Source organism: Daucus carota, chromosome 3 (genome assembly GCF_001625215.2).
Source record: "Daucus carota subsp. sativus chromosome 3, DH1 v3.0, whole genome shotgun sequence".
NCBI lineage: Eukaryota > Viridiplantae > Streptophyta > Magnoliopsida > Apiales > Apiaceae > Daucus > Daucus carota.
In genome coordinates this window covers 57,415,828-57,433,193 of record NC_030383.2, presented here as the reverse complement: position 1 = coordinate 57,433,193, position 17,366 = coordinate 57,415,828, and the positions used below count along the sequence as shown (strand labels likewise).

The window sequence follows — 17,366 nt, the reverse complement described above, 5'->3', positions numbered from 1 at the left end:
CAAATTGTGATTAAACAAGAATATGAGAACAATATACTCCAGAAACTATGACATAACATTACAACTTTCATGATACATAAAATGGCGAATTTTTATTGTGCATAGACTTCTTAAAACAAAACAAAAAAACACTAAAGTACAACGGATCCTTGATGGTCTGGCAAGCAAAAACCATGGAGGTATTTCTGATTTCTATTCCTCAGCTTAAATACATATTGTCTATCAAGAAACACAGCTATTACTTTCTCGGTTGAGAAAACTGAATACTTGCTTTAGATTTCCTCTAGATGGACGGGCATTGACTGCAAACTTACAAATATATATTAGTCGTTGTCGCATCTCCAATTTTGTTATACATGTCTCTCTAAATGATTTCCCGTCATCAAAACAGCCTAAAAACATTAGGGAAGCTCTATCAGATCACACAATCTTCAATAAAAACAAGATAAACATTAATTCAAAACATAGAGCTCTGACGAGACAACCACTTTTCAGCTTGGTACTTGCAAGAAGATGAGATGAATGTTGATAAAAGACCAGTACTGTATGTTTAATTCGTTGAAGTTATAGTCTTATAGACATGTAGTTGTCATAATTATTCTTAAGAAAATTTAAGCATTGTGACGAGTTCCATCTCAAAAATTGTCCCTCTTAAGAAAGTAAATTAACTTAAAAAGAACAACTTTATTACTTTTATCTAAAGGAGAAAAAGAGAACTTGTGAACCACAGAGTACACTTAAAAGTTATTTGGCCAATAAATAGGCTTTTTGCCTGTTAAACTTCAAGCAGTGTACAAGGTGCTGAGTGTGCAAGGGCTGATCATTTCTCAAATATTGAATTATATTTACCTTCTACCGTAAATAATGAGGTCAAGATTGCCAAGCAGACGCATATACTGATATCTTCTCCTGAAACAGAAAATAGTCATTATCACTTGCGAATTAAAATTCCAGTTACCTAGAACCATTTCTTACAGTCTTACAGACCACCTATTATTATGAAAAGAATGCTTTGAAAGTCGACCAGCTATCCTGACCATAAATAATGACTGATAGGGTGAGGAGTGTGGACTATGGAGACGTTTCTTAAGTATAATATATAGACAAAGTAATAAGAAAAGATTAGCAAGGCATTGAACCTCAGAGTATTTGCAAGAACTATAACAAATTTAATTTGGGCTTTTAAACCAAATTCACTTGTAATACTTAATGAAACATAATGCTTACCTGTATTACAGCAAACTAGAAGTTTCTTTCCTTTCTCCAGCTGTGAGTTGGCAAAGCTAACCGCAGACGGAAGATTTCTTAACAAAGAAAATCTGTCAAATTTTGAATTCTACAAGGTAAAATAACATAAACAACTATTACTTATAAGGACGTAGTTTAAGACCAGTAAGAATTAAAAAAAAATGAATAATTTGGTTGCGGAAATCACTAAAAAAACAATCTTTCATATACACACCACAATTGGAAGATGCATACAAGCCTCCTGATCCTTAAGGCAGGCAGAGAAAGCTTCCTGGTCGCAGTTCAAAATACTGTCGACATCAAAAGCATTTACAGCTGCAAAGTAGTACACTAGACTGAGTAAAATGAGGGGAAGATAATATGACAAAATATAAATTTGCTTATAAAGCAATAGAATTAAGGGCCTTATAGCTAAAGGAAACAATTCATTGGGAATCGGAAATATTATTCACAAATGCTATGTGTTATAACTTAAATTGGTTAATCAAGAGCATATTGTCGAATTACTGGACTTCCAAGCAAAAAAATCAGCACTATTTTCATCCTTTAGTATTCCATAATCATCATACTTATAACCGTACTTATTAAATCTTGTATAGCACCACGACCTTTTCTCAAACATCATAAATATCACCTCTCAAGTCTTAACAAATAATACAGTGAGTGAAATACTGGGCCTTTACGAGGATGTACATTTTAAATTGAAGATGCATCAAGAATAGCTTTTACCATTCTGTTCTACCATAGTTTACCGAAATTGTGGACAGGGGAAAAGCATACCAAAGAAGCTGATGTGTACTGCCATGAGATACACATGACACCATTCTCTTATAAAATAGAAAATACCTGGCAATGATGTGGTGGAGGAACGAAAATAGAGGTAGAAAGAAAAGAAAAAAAGAGGATCAAAAAACTATTGGCTCTGATGCCACATGTAAGAGTACAAACTCTCCTAAAACTTTAAATTGCTGAGAGGACAACTTAACCGGATCATTTATCTTAAACAATATGCTTATATGCATTTAAAAGTCAAGCCTCGAGCTCTTGCTAACAGATAAACTTACTACAAAAATATCTGTTGGCAAGAGTGCAGTGGACCGAGAAAATGAAATCAGGCCCATTAGTTTTATGTCTGCACTTTTTTCAATAGACAAGTATAAGTATTGAAATTTCGAACGCAAGTCAAGGTAAGGTGACAAAAAAGGTCACAACGAAGTCACACTTGGGATGTCACTTAGACCTGTTTCAAGAGGACCACCTTTCTCCTAAAACCACCTCATCTGTTTTAAAAGCATATGTTTTTTCTTGTGCAACTGTACTTCATGACATCACTCAAAACATGTTTCAGTTATTGCTTGTTACAGGCACTAGGTTGTTACTTATGCTTCTTCTTATATTAATTAAGTGATACTAATTTTTAAAAAAGTAAACCATAAAGAGGAGAGGAATTCACTTACCGAGTTGTGTTGAGCATACTGCAATATTAGAAGAACCTAGCCAACAAACTTTACTATCATCACGGGACAAGTTTTCACCACTTCTAGTGTCCGTACTCTTTAAATCGAGTAAAATTTCTTCGGAATGGGAATTGTCTATGTTTCCAAAAGACTTTAAAGACTTGATAGAGATTTGAGGAGCATTATGTCCCCTTTGTGCTCGATAAACTCTATCTTTTTCAACAATATCAGCTACCTTCTGGTTACATTGATCAGGCCCCGAGCTAATAAGTTCTATGGCATTATTCCAGAAAAGGGTAGGTGATAAACCCCTTGCCCAACTTTCCTCATCATCTCCAGCTCCTGGTATATAATTCCAGCTAAACTCTGAAGCAGTTCTTTGTTGTAAATAGCCATTAGAGGAGGATGCTGAAACAAGTATTAAAGGTGTGAAATCCCAAGATTCGTGATCAGGAACTTCATTTAACCAGATAACAGACTTCTGGGAAATCCACAAAGGTCGTAAAGGTTTCTTTAGTATTGATAAAAGAGGTGTGATATCAGCTCCACTGGTCTCTAACTGCTTTGTCCATTCTTCTAAATGATTCTCAATTGCCATCCTCTCCGCTGGAGGAACCCATAGAGGAAGATGCAACGAACAATCCCAACTAAGAAGGTCTTGTTCAGTATTTTCTTTATGATTGTTTGTAGTCTGAAGACATATGTGAAAATTAATTGGAATATGTTCAGAAATAATTAACATTGTTCCCCAATTAAAACAGGAAACTGTATACATACTACACCTAAAAAAAAGTGCTGAATGCAATAACATAGTAGTACTTAGCGATTGTCCAAGATTTTTGTAACTGATGAAAGGTGATTGTCCAGAATTCACTAATATCGACAAGGGATGGACCAAAAATTGTTGCTAAATTCATTTGAAACCAGGAACATAGTTAATATCAATTTTTACAATAATTTTTTTTATTAGTGAAAACACAATGTTTACATAATTAATAAATTTTAGATTTGCTAATATAATTTTTAAGAATAAATTTTATTTTCAAAGAATACTACTACACTTTAATGCATCTCATGTCATTATAAGTGAATTTTACAGGTTTGTAGGCGAAGAATGTTTGCATATGATCACAATCCTATATGTATCAGAGTTAATATCTAGTGATGATGAGCTTTAATACATTTTCTCATATTAAGATTAGGAGACCAAACCAAAAAACTTTTTGGGCAGTCTTGTTGCATAAAACTTTACAATGCAAAAAGCCTTGTAGAATACAACACCTTAAAATGAGTCCAAATCTAAAGATCATATTACAACACCTTATACACTTCGGATTGTAGCTTTTGACACTAACAAAGTCACTCCAACAGAGCAGCAGTTCATTAGATTGATGCAGGGATAACCGCAAGGAACCCCAAAAACAACTTAGGAGCAATATAGAAGGCTTTGGAAACTGATTTTTCAAAAGACTCTAGAATATATATTTTCCGTAGCAGATAATTTTTAGATTGATATGAGGAAATTCTATCTTTTAGGACTTGTTTTTGATTAGAAAAGATTAATTTAGTTCTATAATATTTTGAGAATACCTCTTGTGATTCAGATTATAACTTGTGTCATTTGTTCTCTGTTTGAGAATTTTATGTGAAGTCATATACCTAGTTCATCCCCCATTTGCCTTCAAAATTGTATTATACGCGTAAAAAATATCAAAGGCTTAAACATATACAACAAAATTATGTGAGAACTTGTACCCATTTGCATCCAATCATATCAGAATAACTAGAGGATGTAGTAATAATATAGAACACGAATAATATAATAAATTACCCCCTCCACCACTGAAACAGATCCACGCATTCTGTTTTTATGATTTGATATTGCTCGGTTCATCACACAGGCCCAGATTGGTATGGTCTTGGACATACTGTCTGGAAAGCGTTTCCCTTTTCGAGTAGAATCGACAATAATACACCCTCCCTTCTGCCCTATCCATACGACCAGACCAATATGCGAAGTCATAAAAAAACTCAAACTTATAAATTATTAATTGGAAATAAAAATTTTAAAAGATCATTTTTACATGACACATACTATGAAAGATTCAATTTTTAATCTTTTCCAGAGAAGTGGCAAATTTTGGAATTTTAATATTAATGTAAATATCTTAAATTAATACTATTGCAGTAAAATACATGAATTATGTGGTTAGAAAGTAGCCTAAATTATATAATCTACTTCGGTCAAATCCAATATTAACATTGTTTCATAAGCTCAATATATGAACGATGTTTTAAAACACAGATCTTCATAGAAGGACAAGCGCCGCCAATACGCCATAATATGACTACACACAATTCAACATTTCTCCGACATAAGCATTCAATCATACAGGAGAGTTCCTTCTTTTTAAAGTTCTGAGAGTAATAATCAAGTACCAACCAAAACAGATTCATAAAATCACAATTCATCCACTACATTCAACTACATAACATACTCATTAAATATATATACCTTCTAATATAATAAAACGAACTCTAAATTTACATATATAGGCTCGCACTCACCGAATAATTATTCTAAACTTAGAAAAATTATTCTCGCCACGTTTTCGAGTGCGAGCCTATATATAAAAAAATACCTGCGAGAAGCGCAAGATGAAGATTAAGGCGAGAAGTATTGAACGACAAGTTATTGGTGTGTCCATCAGTAGACTTGAAATAACAATTGTGATGAAAACGCTTAGAGTACCACAATCCACACCGGAGATTCGCTACTAACGGCAACTCCGGCCATAACTGAGCGATCTCGGCGACAAACACGGAGTCATCAAAGATGGAACACAAGGCGTTGTAGAGACTGTTCTCTCTCTTCTTTATACTTCTCGAAGCTTTGTATATGCTCAAAATTCTCTCATCTCCCATTGTGTTCATCATTTCAGGGATGTAACAGAATAACAGAATATATTGTAAAATTGTTGGGCTTGTTTAAGTTAAGATGGCCCATTTAATAACCGGGCTTAGTCTAAGTATATACGTGGCGGCCCATGTTAGCAGCCACAACAGATTTTTGTTTAGAGTTAATTATATTTTGTAATTTGCAGTTTAGTACCTGAATTTTAAAATGTGTTAATATGCATCGTGCAAATTGTAACCTCTAGTCACTATCCCGTTCAAATATGTCGTTAACCTTAACAGTTTGAGAGGTAACAACGTGTAAATTAGTTTCTAACAGCTACCTTACCTCCTGTGACCCCTCAAAATTTATGTATTATATTTTGAAATTATTTCTGAACATACACAACGATTTAAAAAAATTAAAATAATTTTTAAAATATGTATTTATTTTAAAATTTTAAAATAAATTATATCGTTTATGTAAAAATAAATAAATTTTTCAGATTCTAAATCTAGATACATATTTTAAAAATTATTTTAATTTTTTTTACATCGTTGAGTGTGTTCGGAAATAATTTCAAAATATAATAAAGTAGCTGTTATAAAACTAATATACACACTGTTATCTCTCAAACAGTTAAAGTTAACGACAGATTTGGACTGAATAGTGACTAAGGGTTACAACTTGCACGGAAATGTTAAGTGTAGGATGCATATTGCAATATTTTAAAGTTTAGGTATTAAACTGCGTTCCGAGCAAACCTAGCAGTTACAAAGTGTAATTAAATCTTTTGTTTATAATACACCCTCCCTTCTATAGTATCTACACTCTCACTGATCTGTTCAACTCCTGATTATTCGCCGGCGATACTCCGGCCACCGGGACGGCAGAGTGAGCTGAAAGTGGAGATATGGAGATAATTATACTTACATTGATTTTGGGCTTCTTGTTAGCTTTCCTTATTTTAGTCCCCAGGCTGTTTAAATCTGGTAAATAATATGTGTGATTTAATTTTCTTGTATTCACAAATTCCTTTTTTCTATTTATTACGATGTGTTTGTGCGAATTTATCAAATTGTGTGGGCTTGTACTTGTGGAGATGCAGGCCAGAGTAAAGCAGTTAAGATGGATAATATTGTCAAGGTACTTGGTTTACTCAAGAGGATTAGTAAAATTTTAGTTTATTGGAGTTTGCTTAATATTGCATTTGATCTGTTTAGTGTACAATTGAAGTTGTTTTTTGTCATTATGATTTCGATTTTGGACCATGTGTAACTAGTGTAGATGTTCGTTACTTGTCAGTTGTCACTTGTCGGATAAATCGCAGAGTAGAGTGATTTGGAATTAGTGTTATCGTTGTGTGAACTGTCTTCACATTTGTTTCACAATTCCACGATTTGCACAGATGTAGCATAATTTTGGGGCGGGGATTAGCATGGTGGTTTTAGGTTAAAACCACAACTGCAACCAAAATGACTGTTCTAGACATAAAAGCGAAAACCTAACCAGACGCCATTCTTCGGTTCGGTTTCTTTCGGTGCAGTAGTTATTAGAAACCTTGTTACTAGTCTCATTCATTCTAGTCCTTGGTCGAAAAACGACTACTAAACCAACAATAGTGATCAAAGTTAGCTTGATGAATATAAGAATTGTTGATAATGCCTAAAATTAGAGTACCACAATCTTCTGAGGTGGTGGCTTGGCTGTTGGGGGTACAGTTATTGTTGAAGTTATATTACAGGGGATTATGCTTGTTCTAGTTTTTTTACTATACAATTGATTAGCAATGGGCCCGGACTTAAGATGTACTTAGAACGGTGAACTACTCGGTGTTGATATTTGTGTCTTTGTATTGCGAAAAAATACATTAATTCCGTATGTCCCCTTGTGTTTGATTTTATTTTAGGCACCTAAAGCATACACCAAAGCTGAAGTTTCTTCGCATGACAAGAGGACAGATTGTTGGATCATCATCAAACAAAAGGTTGTATATTTGATTAACCCGGCTATTTTCATACAATTCCGAGATACATGCTAATTAAGGACTTTTATTGTACTTGAACAAAAACTTTTGAGTTCACTGATTCAAATTTCCTATTCAAACAATTGTAGATTTATGATGTCACATCATATGTAGAAGAACACCCAGGGGGTGATGCCATTTTAGCACATGCTGGTGATGATTCTACAGAAGGATTTTATGGGTAAGCGCTTCATCTAGTTGGTCTCCTTCTTTTAACACTTCCTTTTTTAAGTAAGGTATATTCCCTTAACAATGTCCGACTCTTGACAATTTATATATTACAAACCTGCCTAGTTCTGGCAGAGTATATATCAAAGCATTTCCTTCCCAGAGAGGTATTTACTAGATCACTGCGGGGAGAGTAGGAATTGAATAAAAGTCGTATTAAGTAAATATCGCTATACGCCTTTCTGGACTTGTATATTCAAATTTAATTGCCAATTGGTTCAAAGTTCCAGTTTATTTCCTGACAAAAAAAAAAGAAAAAAGTTCCAGTTGATCTTGTCCTACATTTTCTTTAAACCAATGTACTGCCATTATTTTGCACTGGCAGGCCACAACATGCAACAAGAGTCTTCGACATGATTGAGGACTTCTACATTGGAGATTTGCAGACGTGATATAGCATATTCCTTGTTTCTTTGTAATTGCAGAAGTGATCTATCATCTATCCTGTTCCATTATGTCATTAGTAATCACAGTCCTGTCATGTAACAGTTTTGTATCGTAGTTGACAAAGTTGTATAACATCATTATTCAGTATTGTTACATACATTTTTCATCACAAAGAATTGAATTGAGCATACGCTGTCCACTGTTGGCAAAGATGAACTGGAGATAAGTACAAGATTTTAGATTTCTTCGGTGGTGTATCAAAGATTTGAAATACAGTTTACAAATAACCAGGCCTTGTAGAAAACTAGAAATTAACCAAGATCCTGGAACCTATAAACCTAGGATAAGGTAAGCTAACCAACAACTTATGGTCGAAGAGTTACTACAGCTACTTTGAGTTGAAGGTTTCGGTTGTCCTCGATTCATGGTGGCAAAGGAATAGCAGTCGACAGCTCGTGGAAACAGTTAATCACCTGGTATCTTGCACAATCGAATCCAGAAGGCAAATATCACAAGTTCTGTTGATATGCACACTCCTACTCAGGTTTTCTGGGTTGCTTCCAGCGAATCATACATCTTGACAAAGAGAATAGAACCGAAATCTTATTTTTTTCCTCTCCTACTATGTAGAGATTTACCACTCAAGTCTGTGAACTTCTGTTCCTTCTTGCTCATTCTATCAATCTGCCAAATCAAGCTCTTACTTGTTTTGAGAGCAAAAATAAACTCTAAGCAACTCCCACTATAATTTTAGTATCTCTGAGCCTTTAGCTCTGTCTAAACAATGAAGAGTGGTTACCAAACAATACTAACCAAGGCCAAATTGGTATAGCAAGAAAACCATATGAAATGAAATACTAATACACAAATCGCATGGACTTGTGTGTCTTCCCATTCTTTATCTACTAGGGACAACCCTGGAAAAACAAAATCTACTAATTTAGATACACAAGAATATTCTAACCTTTCTTTATCTAGTTAGAAATGCATTATTATCCTGTTCTTTGATAGCAGAGCTGTAAACGAACCGAACTGTTCGGTAAGTTCGTTCGGTTCGGTTCGTGTTCGAGTTCGGTAAGCTCGTCCGGTAAGCTTATCGAACACGAGTTCGAACATCACTTTCTGTCCGATAAGCTTAACGAACCGAACCGAACTTTTAGGATGATCGGTTCGTGTTCGGTTCGTTAAGCTCGTGTTCGGTTCGAGTTCGAGAAGCTCGTGTTCGTTCGACAATAAATAAAATATTTATAATATCTACTCTTTATATATAAAAGCAGAACCAGGGGCAAAGTTTGCCAAAAAAATACATGTGAAAGTACATAAAAACCCTTCCCAGGCCTGAAATTACAGCACTGCCATCACTCTTTATCGACGAGAAAACGTCTCTTGTGCTTCATTAAAATAAAACGGCAGCAGTTGCGAGGAATCCCTTGACTGAGTGTTGGGAATTGGGATAGAATACTTCAGGTGGGGTGATTTTAATTCAGATTCAGTTGTTTAGGTTGGATTTTAGGGGGTTGTGTATGTTGTGGATTTTGGGTTGCGGAGAAAGGGCTCGAATTTCATAGTGATGAGGATAAAGAGGTTCAAGGGATAAAGCTTTTGTAGACGTGTCGTGTGTTTCGCGGGCCAGTGGAAGAGATATCTTTGACGGCCGGCCAGAGTTATATAGGTATTTTGATTTGATCTTGTCATATGTGCCATTAGCTATTTTATATGTTGTAATTCATGTGTTGTGCTGCTAGAATCTGGTGTTCGGTTAAGCTTTTGGTCTTTAGAAAGTTAAAATCTGTGTAGGTATCAAGGTTGTGTTTTATTGTTTCTCTTCTTTTGATTTTGCGTGACTGATATGGTGTTTATGAGTGTGTTGTTAGGGCTGAGATTTATTAGTAAGGTACTACGAGATTCTTGCTAGATTAGTTATAAGGAGATTGAGATATCATGATGTTGCTAATTAGGGTTTTGATGAGGGGACAATTGCAAAGGCCCTCACTTTGTGTGATGTCTTTGTCTAATGTTGATGTCTCTCATCCATTTCTCACTCTGCCTTGACAACCTGTTAAAAGCTATATGCTTGTGCTTTTGACGCAGCGAGAACATGATATGTTGATGCATAAAGAGCTCAGAATCTTTATTGGAAAATAGCGAAGTATCGAGCTAAGAATATTGAGGTCGGGAGAGAGAATAAAATATGCTGGTTTAATGGATGCCTACACTTCTCTGTTCCAGAATAGCATGTTCAGGCAGTGACACCATTGCAGGATGTTGCACCACCACTAATTCATGACCACTAACCTATTAAAAAGGTTTTGACATTATCGAATGTTGATACTAATCATCCATTTCTTCCTTTGGCATGCAGATTAGTCGAAGATCATAAAAGTGTTGTGTTGTGCATGATACGGAGTTTTAGCCTTGAGTACTTCTGATTCACTCGCTGTAAGCAAATTGAATTTATTAAGTGTGGGAATTTGACCGAAGATATACACATTATAACCTTGTATCAGCTATATTATAATGTGATACATTCAACATTCGATTCATATTTTTTTCTATATATGTCCTTTAGTTACAGAATTACGATTTGTGCAGTGAGTATTCAACAAAGAAGCAATTCTTCCCTGTATCAAAGTTGTTTCGGTATTATATTATGACTGCACTAAGGTTATACCAAGATAATATTGTGACTGTATTAAAAGATTCCACGGTTAATGATTCTGGAACAAGAATGTTTATTAGAATCTGAAGTGCTTGATTGTACAGGCTTGTAGTTTCATATTTCAAGATTTTCTTTCCTTTACAAAGCTAAATTTACAAATTATAGTGGGTTGCTAGATGTAGTTAGTTTATTAGTCTTCTTTTTGCTTGTCTCAATATAATTTGCTTATACATTGTAGTAGAGTATCCTTAGATGGTTATGCTTTTGGTCATGTCATAATATTATATTAGACATGTATAAATTTCCCATCCAATGAAATAAGAGATGTTATGATAATATTTGTTATAGCATTTTGCATTTTGAGGTGTAATGTGCGATTTGAAGTTTAAGTTGTACTTTCACTTTATATTAACTAAATGTTTTTTGTTTATCTAGGGATGAAGAGTGAGCTCCCTTACTTCAGTGCTCTGGATCTTCTATGCCACATCTGTTGACGAAGTAGTTAATGGCACATGTTAACCTCATCATGTTAACCTCACAGATAAGCTTTTGAACTACAATAGTAAGTATTCTGTTTTGCACGTGTAAAGATGTTTTTAGGAAGATTGTGTAATGTCTGTGTTCAAAAGAATTCAACTTTTGACTATCGGCTCTTTTAATGTTTTGTGCACTACATTGGAGCAAAATGATTAATCCGAAGATTTTGATATGTTTTAATCCCATTAGCCTTAAGATGATGACTATCCTATTCTATTCGGTAGGGCCAAGATTTACATAATTTAATTATGTGGGATGTAGAAATTTTTTTTCTTTTTTTTTTGGATGTGTTATTATGGGTGATGCATATTTATGCTTCTCCTGGAATTATAATACTAGAGCATAAGATTGAACTTTAAAAAATTACAGAAGTATATTTATCGAAAATATAAATTTATTCATTTAGCACGACCCAGGTGCACATAATATTTAGGGTGTGAAAAATCCTTTATAACTTCAATACAGTGACACCAAAGAATATTATTTACTCTTTATTTGGCCTATAATTTTTACTGGGGCAGGTACCTAATTATACATGAAAGAATTTTCATCTATCTACTCAAGCTGCTGTAATTCAAGATTAGGTACTTTCGTTGTGTGAATACAAGATTTTCTAAGGAGGATAAGGAATTAAATTATATTATATATTCTTTTGTGATGTGGTGACAGTGGACACAAAAATAAAAATGTCCCGTCAGGATTTAGTGTACACCTATTACTCATCTTGGAGTTTTAAAAGTCTATCAATTTCCCGTATATTATTTTTTGTTATTTATTGCACTTCACATTAATTGTTGTTAGAATATTTTTTTTCCTACTTATTTGAACCTACTAAAGTCATTTGTGTCTCTGTGGTAGTGTTTTTGTCATAGCTGGTTTTGAAAAGAATTGAGAGGAGTTGTTGCTGAGGGGAAAAGTCATTTGTTTTAGCTTAGTCAATTTTTACGCGGCTTAAATCTTACAAGCGCTACAATCAGTTTGGTATCTGGAGGTAATATTAGATCAAGTGGAGACTTCGTAGGGCCGATACTAGCAGTCAAGCGAAAGGCTCTCGGCAGTTAGAGGAAAGGTCGATGATGCTTTCAGGGTTGCCTGCCAAATCTTTCATGAATTTAATGGAATCAAGGAAGGAAAGTGTACCATGGTCTCTACCCTCAGCTTTAGCTCAAAGACGGAGACTACTGAAAAATGATGCAAATTAAATCCTACTTTGTAATCCACATATTTTTTGTAAAAAAAAACCGACACATGTACAATGATCTCCTTCAACAACTGCAGGCGACAACCTATATTACATCCTATGCTGCAATTTACATGCAATTTTACATTGTTAGAGTAGTATGTTATACTGCAATTTACATGCAATTTTGCATGGATTACAACAAATGACAGATATTTAAAAAAATATTTATGCATTCAATTATTTTACAAGCATAAATACTGTAAAAAAATTTAGGCCAATTTTTATGTTTGAAAGCTCAAATCTAGAAATGCCCGTGCCTTGCACGGGCTATTATGCTAGTTATATGTAAATATAATATATAATATTATTTAAAAATATACATTGTTCGCGAACAGTTCGTGTTCGGTTCATGTTCGGTTCGGTTCGACATGTTCGCGAACAGTTCGTGTTCGGTTCGGTTCGTTACCGAACCGAGTTCGGACAGAAAATTTTGTCCGATAAAATTATCGAACATTGTTCGGTTCGTTAAGATTTTGTTCGAGTTCGATAAGAGTTCGTCCGAGTTCGTTCGAGTTCGGTTCGCTTACAGCTCTATTTGATAGTAACAGAGGTACAAAGTACCTAAAAGTAAGTAGTGACCTCACCAGTCACCAGTTGATAAGGCTGTTCCTCCAGCGGATAGCCCTTGGACTAAAACCATAGTGCTGCTGCAATGTGAATCTTGTAAACTATCCACACGGGTGGTGAAGGTAAGGCCCCAATCGGGGGAAAAAACCCACAACCTCTTGGGGTCGGATCGGATCAAATCGAATCAAAACAGCAAAATGTTCAATCAAAAGACTTGTTTGGATAGGTTTGGGGGAAAAAATATGTTGAATAACTGAAATTACAATATTATCTGCCCTAGTTGCAAATTTAAAATATTATAATTGCATGTATTATATTTTTATTTGTAATATAGTTTAATGTTTAGATTCAAATAATGGAAACGGGTTTATTAGACTTCGAAGTAGCATCACAAGGGAGAAAAATACTAGAGCATGAACCAAGAAACAATAGATTCTGATTAATAGGCCATATCAGGTCATGTTTGGGGTAATCGAATTGTGCAAGTGACTCTGTATCACTATCATATTCGATTTTCTCTATTTAAATTGTTTTGGTTACCGAGTCAGGTTTCTGATCGTGTTGGACATTGACACCCCTTCATTTCTTCAACTTCGTAGGACGACAAAATTACACTAGTGACGGTGCATCTCAAAGCCTGTACAATAGCAATGTCACAAAATTACACTGGCGATGGTGCATCTCAAAGCCTGTACAATGGGAATGTGACGAAAGGACCTTAATGAATTACACAAAACTTCAGACTTGTTACTTGGTGCATCATTATTAGAGAGACTTGTCTCTCCTCACCAAAAGGTAAGAACATAATGTTGCTCTTTAAGTGGAAACACCTCTGTTGCTCAGCTATATCATATGTGATATGTTGTTAATTATTAGACTTCTTTTCAGTCATCAGAATTTGTAATAATTACATCAGAAGAGAATAAATCATTTAGTATGGATGATTATAATTAGATTCTGATCCATTCAGAGCCATCAATGAAGCTAAGTGAAATAAAAGGCTTAGCTTCCTCATCACTAAGTTCTCTGGACCATGACACTCTTCCTGCAAAATTAGCCCCTGGTCCACTGCACTTGTATTGCCCATAATACACTGTCCTGCAATGATCCAAATCAACCGCACTCAGAACTAAATTTTATTATCTCTGTTCAACTCGAAAGTAACTCCGATCACTGAATGTGCACAGATAGCGTAAATCAATAGGCTGTAAGCTCCGAAAGGATTAGACATACAAATGACATAAATTTAACTGATTAACAAAAACATAATCATAACATTACTAATTAAAAACTAAGAGGCATATGTCATGACAAATGAAATGATTAAACATAGTTAGTAGCTACTTTTGTTATTGCATTAAGATAGAGTCTGGTTTGCATATAATATGAATGCACTCAGCAAAAAGGTCAGAGAATGTACCCCAGAAGCAGGCTTAAGTAAGCATGGTGTTCCGAAGGCACCGCCCTGCCTACTCTAAAAAAGGTATCCCTTTTTTATTGGCAAGCTCTCTAAATTCCCCACCATACATTATTGAGTGGGTCGTTAAGATATTGGTTAATCAGTGAATGAGGGCGTGCATTGGTGGTGGGCGATATATGTACCCAAAAAAATGAAGCAATGATTGTGTCTAGAAAAATGAGGCTATAGTTTCCACATTATAGACTTGCAAGTATAAGTAAACACTGATATGGATGCAAGCATCGTATAAGTGTTTAATAGACATCAGAAATCAGCGGTGCCAAACTTTTAGTGCTTGATAAGGCCTAGAGTTTATTAATAATCTTCTCTCCAGTTCCACATGTCCGTGTACTTAATATCTAATGCACTGGAAGATACATGAACGACCAAAAAAAATGTAGTAAATGAAAATGCCTGAAATTAGAGGTAAAGGAGGTGCATATACATACATCTCTCGGGCAGGATCACCCCAGTTATACCAGCCTTTAGGAATGATAATGTTGTCCATATAAGTGTAGGCGAAAACAACTCTAGAGAAAGGACCCCAAGCTCTCCCTAGGTACAATGCCCCAGAGCCGGTCACCTTGCATTTAAGGAATGAAAAGCCTGTGTCTTCCAATAGGCTTCCCCGACCTTGTGCTGTTAGTGCCCCCAACTTTGGTGCTACCGCGTGCACATGACATCCCTACACACACATATCCATCACATTCATCTTATCGTACGTGTAGAATTATACACAACACATGCAAATTCTTCTTCTTTATTGTGTATATTGTGTGAATAACTATAGTCTAAATATACTGTCTTCAATCTTTTGACAATAGATAAATGGTTTGGACGTTGGTAACAATTTTTTCTTTAGCTTGGAAACAAGGTGAATTAAATTTTTATAGGTGAAGTTATATGGGTGGTAGGTCCACTTATAATGGACTGCCCAAATGTTAGGATCACTAACTAAAAAGTTCTACAGATAACATTGCACAAGTCCCCACAGCTTGAGCTAAGATTCTAGCTTTAGGTAGAGAAACTGATTCTTTTGTGCAGCATTTCAACTGCTAACAACTAAACAGGGTGAAATATGAGGACATTGTTTTGGTCCATCAATAATTTGAGTACAAGTCAATATAATTACAATAACCAAAGGGTCAGTGCTCTGACACACACCCTCTCCCTCTAGCAGGAGGCTCTGAGAGTTCAAGTTTTGATGGAGACATGTACGCGGAATTAGGGGTAAGGGGTCTCTTAAGAAAACCTCATATGTTTTCCGAAAAGGTAATGATAACAAATTCTAACCTCAAATAGAGAGAGACCATTGCCAAAGATGAAGTCGACGGAGCCTTCAATGTAGCAGTCTTTGTAATAATGCCTGCCCAAATGATCATACAACGTGTCCTGAGCCCCCAAGAATTTACAGCCCACAAATGCTGCAGTATCTGCTGATATTCTAAATGCTACTGCTTGTACTCCCATAGATCCTTGCGCAGGCACTGGCGTTGTGTTCTGCATTAAACAATACATTAATTCGAAAAGAAATGCAAAGACTCTGTTAAGTAGATGATCAATTTGTCATATAAGGTTTCAATAATGTACAATGCACCATATGTAACTTAAGTGAATCGAATAAATAGAAGGAGGCCGAAGAAACTTACTTTGAATGTGATGTTCTTGGCTATAAAATAAGGGGAATTGACAGCAAAGCTAGCAGAGGCAAATGTCCCTAGAGGCTGCCCTCTTGGCCCAAGTGTTTTAGCCGTATCTCCCCATTGCACTATTGTTTTATCTGCTCCTGCTCCTTGTATAGTTATAAATGATTTTAGTGGAGGGATATTAACCTTTTCCCTGAAAACATCACATGTAAATCTCGGTTCACATGCATTTTCAAAAACATAAAATACCAACTTATCTAATAATACAAGCAAAAAGACAATCTACAAACAACTCTGTAACTTAAAGCACTTGCAGAAAATAATAAGACCATTCAAACAAAAACAAAACAAGTTCCCTTTGTGACATTGACCTCTAAAATGAAACTACTCCTTGAAGATCAAAACTTGAGAATTAAGCATTATTTCCAAAATATCTACGATGACTCGAAATGTACACACACGCAGAGTACAGACAATGAAAGTGATCAATCTTACGTGTAAACTCCTGCATGAACCTTGATCACAACTCTGACAAGATTAATAAAAGGGAGGGAATCAATGGCCTCTTGAATCGACGTAAAATCTCCGGTAGCCGGATTTCTATCAACAGTGAGAGTGAATGAAGGGAAGAGCTTATTATTGGCTGAAGCAAAAACAGAATGCTTAAGAGTGCCAACAAACTTGACCCATTTCAAGAATTGTTGTTCTGAGTATTGGGTTTGTGTCATATTAGCTGCTAATTGCTTCCCCCTGGAGAATCTCCTGGGCCTGAGTCCCTTGGTGTGGCATTCTGTGAGGCTTACATCAACAACTAGCAGAAGAAAAACAAGAATGACAGTACATGAAATGTGTACTAAACTAGACATGTATATTAGTGTGACAGAATGAGAGCAAGAGAGAGCAGAACACAGAAATCCTATGGTCTACACTTGTTGAAAGTAAATTGAAATTGGAATGATTTGCTTAAATACATGTACATATATAATAGTATGTGTCTTTGAGTTTCATGTAGT

The 17,366-nt window shown here is 35.2% G+C and overlaps 3 protein-coding genes and 1 long non-coding RNA gene across 6 annotated transcripts; 2 read left to right on the top strand and 2 right to left on the bottom strand.

The window, feature by feature from the left end:
• Nucleotides 1–23: 23 nt before the first annotated feature.
• On the bottom strand, nucleotides 24–5,659 carry LOC108213008 (uncharacterized protein C3F10.06c). Of its 2 annotated transcripts, none has more exons than XM_017384721.2 (7): nucleotides 5,348–5,659; nucleotides 4,537–4,694; nucleotides 2,706–3,396; nucleotides 1,463–1,563; nucleotides 1,228–1,336; nucleotides 850–909; nucleotides 24–392 (listed from the first exon to the last, which is right to left on the bottom strand). In XM_017384721.2, exons 1-7 carry the CDS (start codon nucleotides 5,640–5,642, stop codon nucleotides 223–225), a joined length of 1,584 nt encoding a protein of 527 aa, XP_017240210.1. In that variant the 5' UTR covers nucleotides 5,643–5,659; the 3' UTR covers nucleotides 24–222. The 2 variants fall into 2 exon arrangements, with proteins under 2 accessions (XP_017240210.1, XP_017240211.1); XM_017384722.2 differs by having other exon boundaries at nucleotides 4,537–4,689; nucleotides 5,348–5,560.
• A 720-nt stretch (nucleotides 5,660–6,379) lies between these two features.
• LOC108213073 (cytochrome B5-like protein) lies at nucleotides 6,380–8,432 on the top strand. 2 transcript variants are annotated; one of them, XM_017384819.2, is made up of 5 exons: nucleotides 6,380–6,593; nucleotides 6,710–6,747; nucleotides 7,511–7,588; nucleotides 7,717–7,808; nucleotides 8,181–8,432. In XM_017384819.2, the coding sequence occupies exons 1-5, from the start codon at nucleotides 6,515–6,517 to the stop codon at nucleotides 8,245–8,247; spliced, it is 354 nt and encodes a 117-aa protein (XP_017240308.1). In that variant the 5' UTR covers nucleotides 6,380–6,514; the 3' UTR covers nucleotides 8,248–8,432. The 2 variants fall into 2 exon arrangements, with proteins under 2 accessions (XP_017240308.1, XP_017240306.1); XM_017384817.2 differs by having other exon boundaries at nucleotides 6,409–6,593; nucleotides 6,704–6,747.
• Nucleotides 8,433–9,593: 1,161 nt separating this feature from the next.
• LOC108213081 (uncharacterized) lies at nucleotides 9,594–12,773 on the top strand. The gene is made up of 4 exons (XR_001805158.2): nucleotides 9,594–9,914; nucleotides 10,334–10,681; nucleotides 11,337–11,463; nucleotides 12,297–12,773. It is a non-coding gene; the product is annotated as an uncharacterized LOC108213081 (long non-coding RNA).
• Nucleotides 12,774–14,063: 1,290 nt separating this feature from the next.
• LOC108213026 (probable pectinesterase 53) lies at nucleotides 14,064–17,366 on the bottom strand. Its single transcript, XM_017384750.2, has 5 exons — nucleotides 16,849–17,366; nucleotides 16,357–16,546; nucleotides 16,001–16,207; nucleotides 15,157–15,392; nucleotides 14,064–14,346 (listed from the first exon to the last, which is right to left on the bottom strand). Exons 1-5 carry the CDS (start codon nucleotides 17,217–17,219, stop codon nucleotides 14,199–14,201), a joined length of 1,152 nt encoding a protein of 383 aa, XP_017240239.1. The 5' UTR covers nucleotides 17,220–17,366; the 3' UTR covers nucleotides 14,064–14,198.

Excerpts from the sequence above, each read along its gene's own strand:
- LOC108213026 (XM_017384750.2), bottom strand. The coding sequence starts at position 17,219 with ATGTCTAGTTTAGTACACATTTCATGTACTGTCATTCTTGTTTTTCTT. Across the intron at positions 15,393-16,000 it reads ATGGTCTCTCTCTATTTGAG|GGATGTCATGTGCACGCGGT; the intron begins GTTAGAATTTGT and ends ATGTGTGTGTAG. Across the intron at positions 14,347-15,156 it reads GGTGATCCTGCCCGAGAGAT|GACAGTGTATTATGGGCAAT; the intron begins GTATGTATATGC and ends GGATCATTGCAG.
- LOC108213008 (XM_017384721.2), bottom strand. The coding sequence starts at position 5,642 with ATGATGAACACAATGGGAGATGAGAGAATTTTGAGCATATACAAAGCT. Across the intron at positions 1,337-1,462 it reads GTATGCATCTTCCAATTGTG|AATTCAAAATTTGACAGATT; the intron begins GTGTGTATATGA and ends TTTACCTTGTAG. Across the intron at positions 393-849 it reads CTCATTATTTACGGTAGAAG|GCTGTTTTGATGACGGGAAA; the intron begins GTAAATATAATT and ends TAATGTTTTTAG.
- LOC108213073 (XM_017384817.2), top strand. The coding sequence starts at position 6,515 with ATGGAGATAATTATACTTACATTGATTTTGGGCTTCTTGTTAGCTTTC. Across the intron at positions 6,594-6,703 it reads CCCCAGGCTGTTTAAATCTG|ATGCAGGCCAGAGTAAAGCA; the intron begins GTAAATAATATG and ends GTACTTGTGGAG. Across the intron at positions 7,809-8,180 it reads TCTACAGAAGGATTTTATGG|GCCACAACATGCAACAAGAG; the intron begins GTAAGCGCTTCA and ends TTGCACTGGCAG.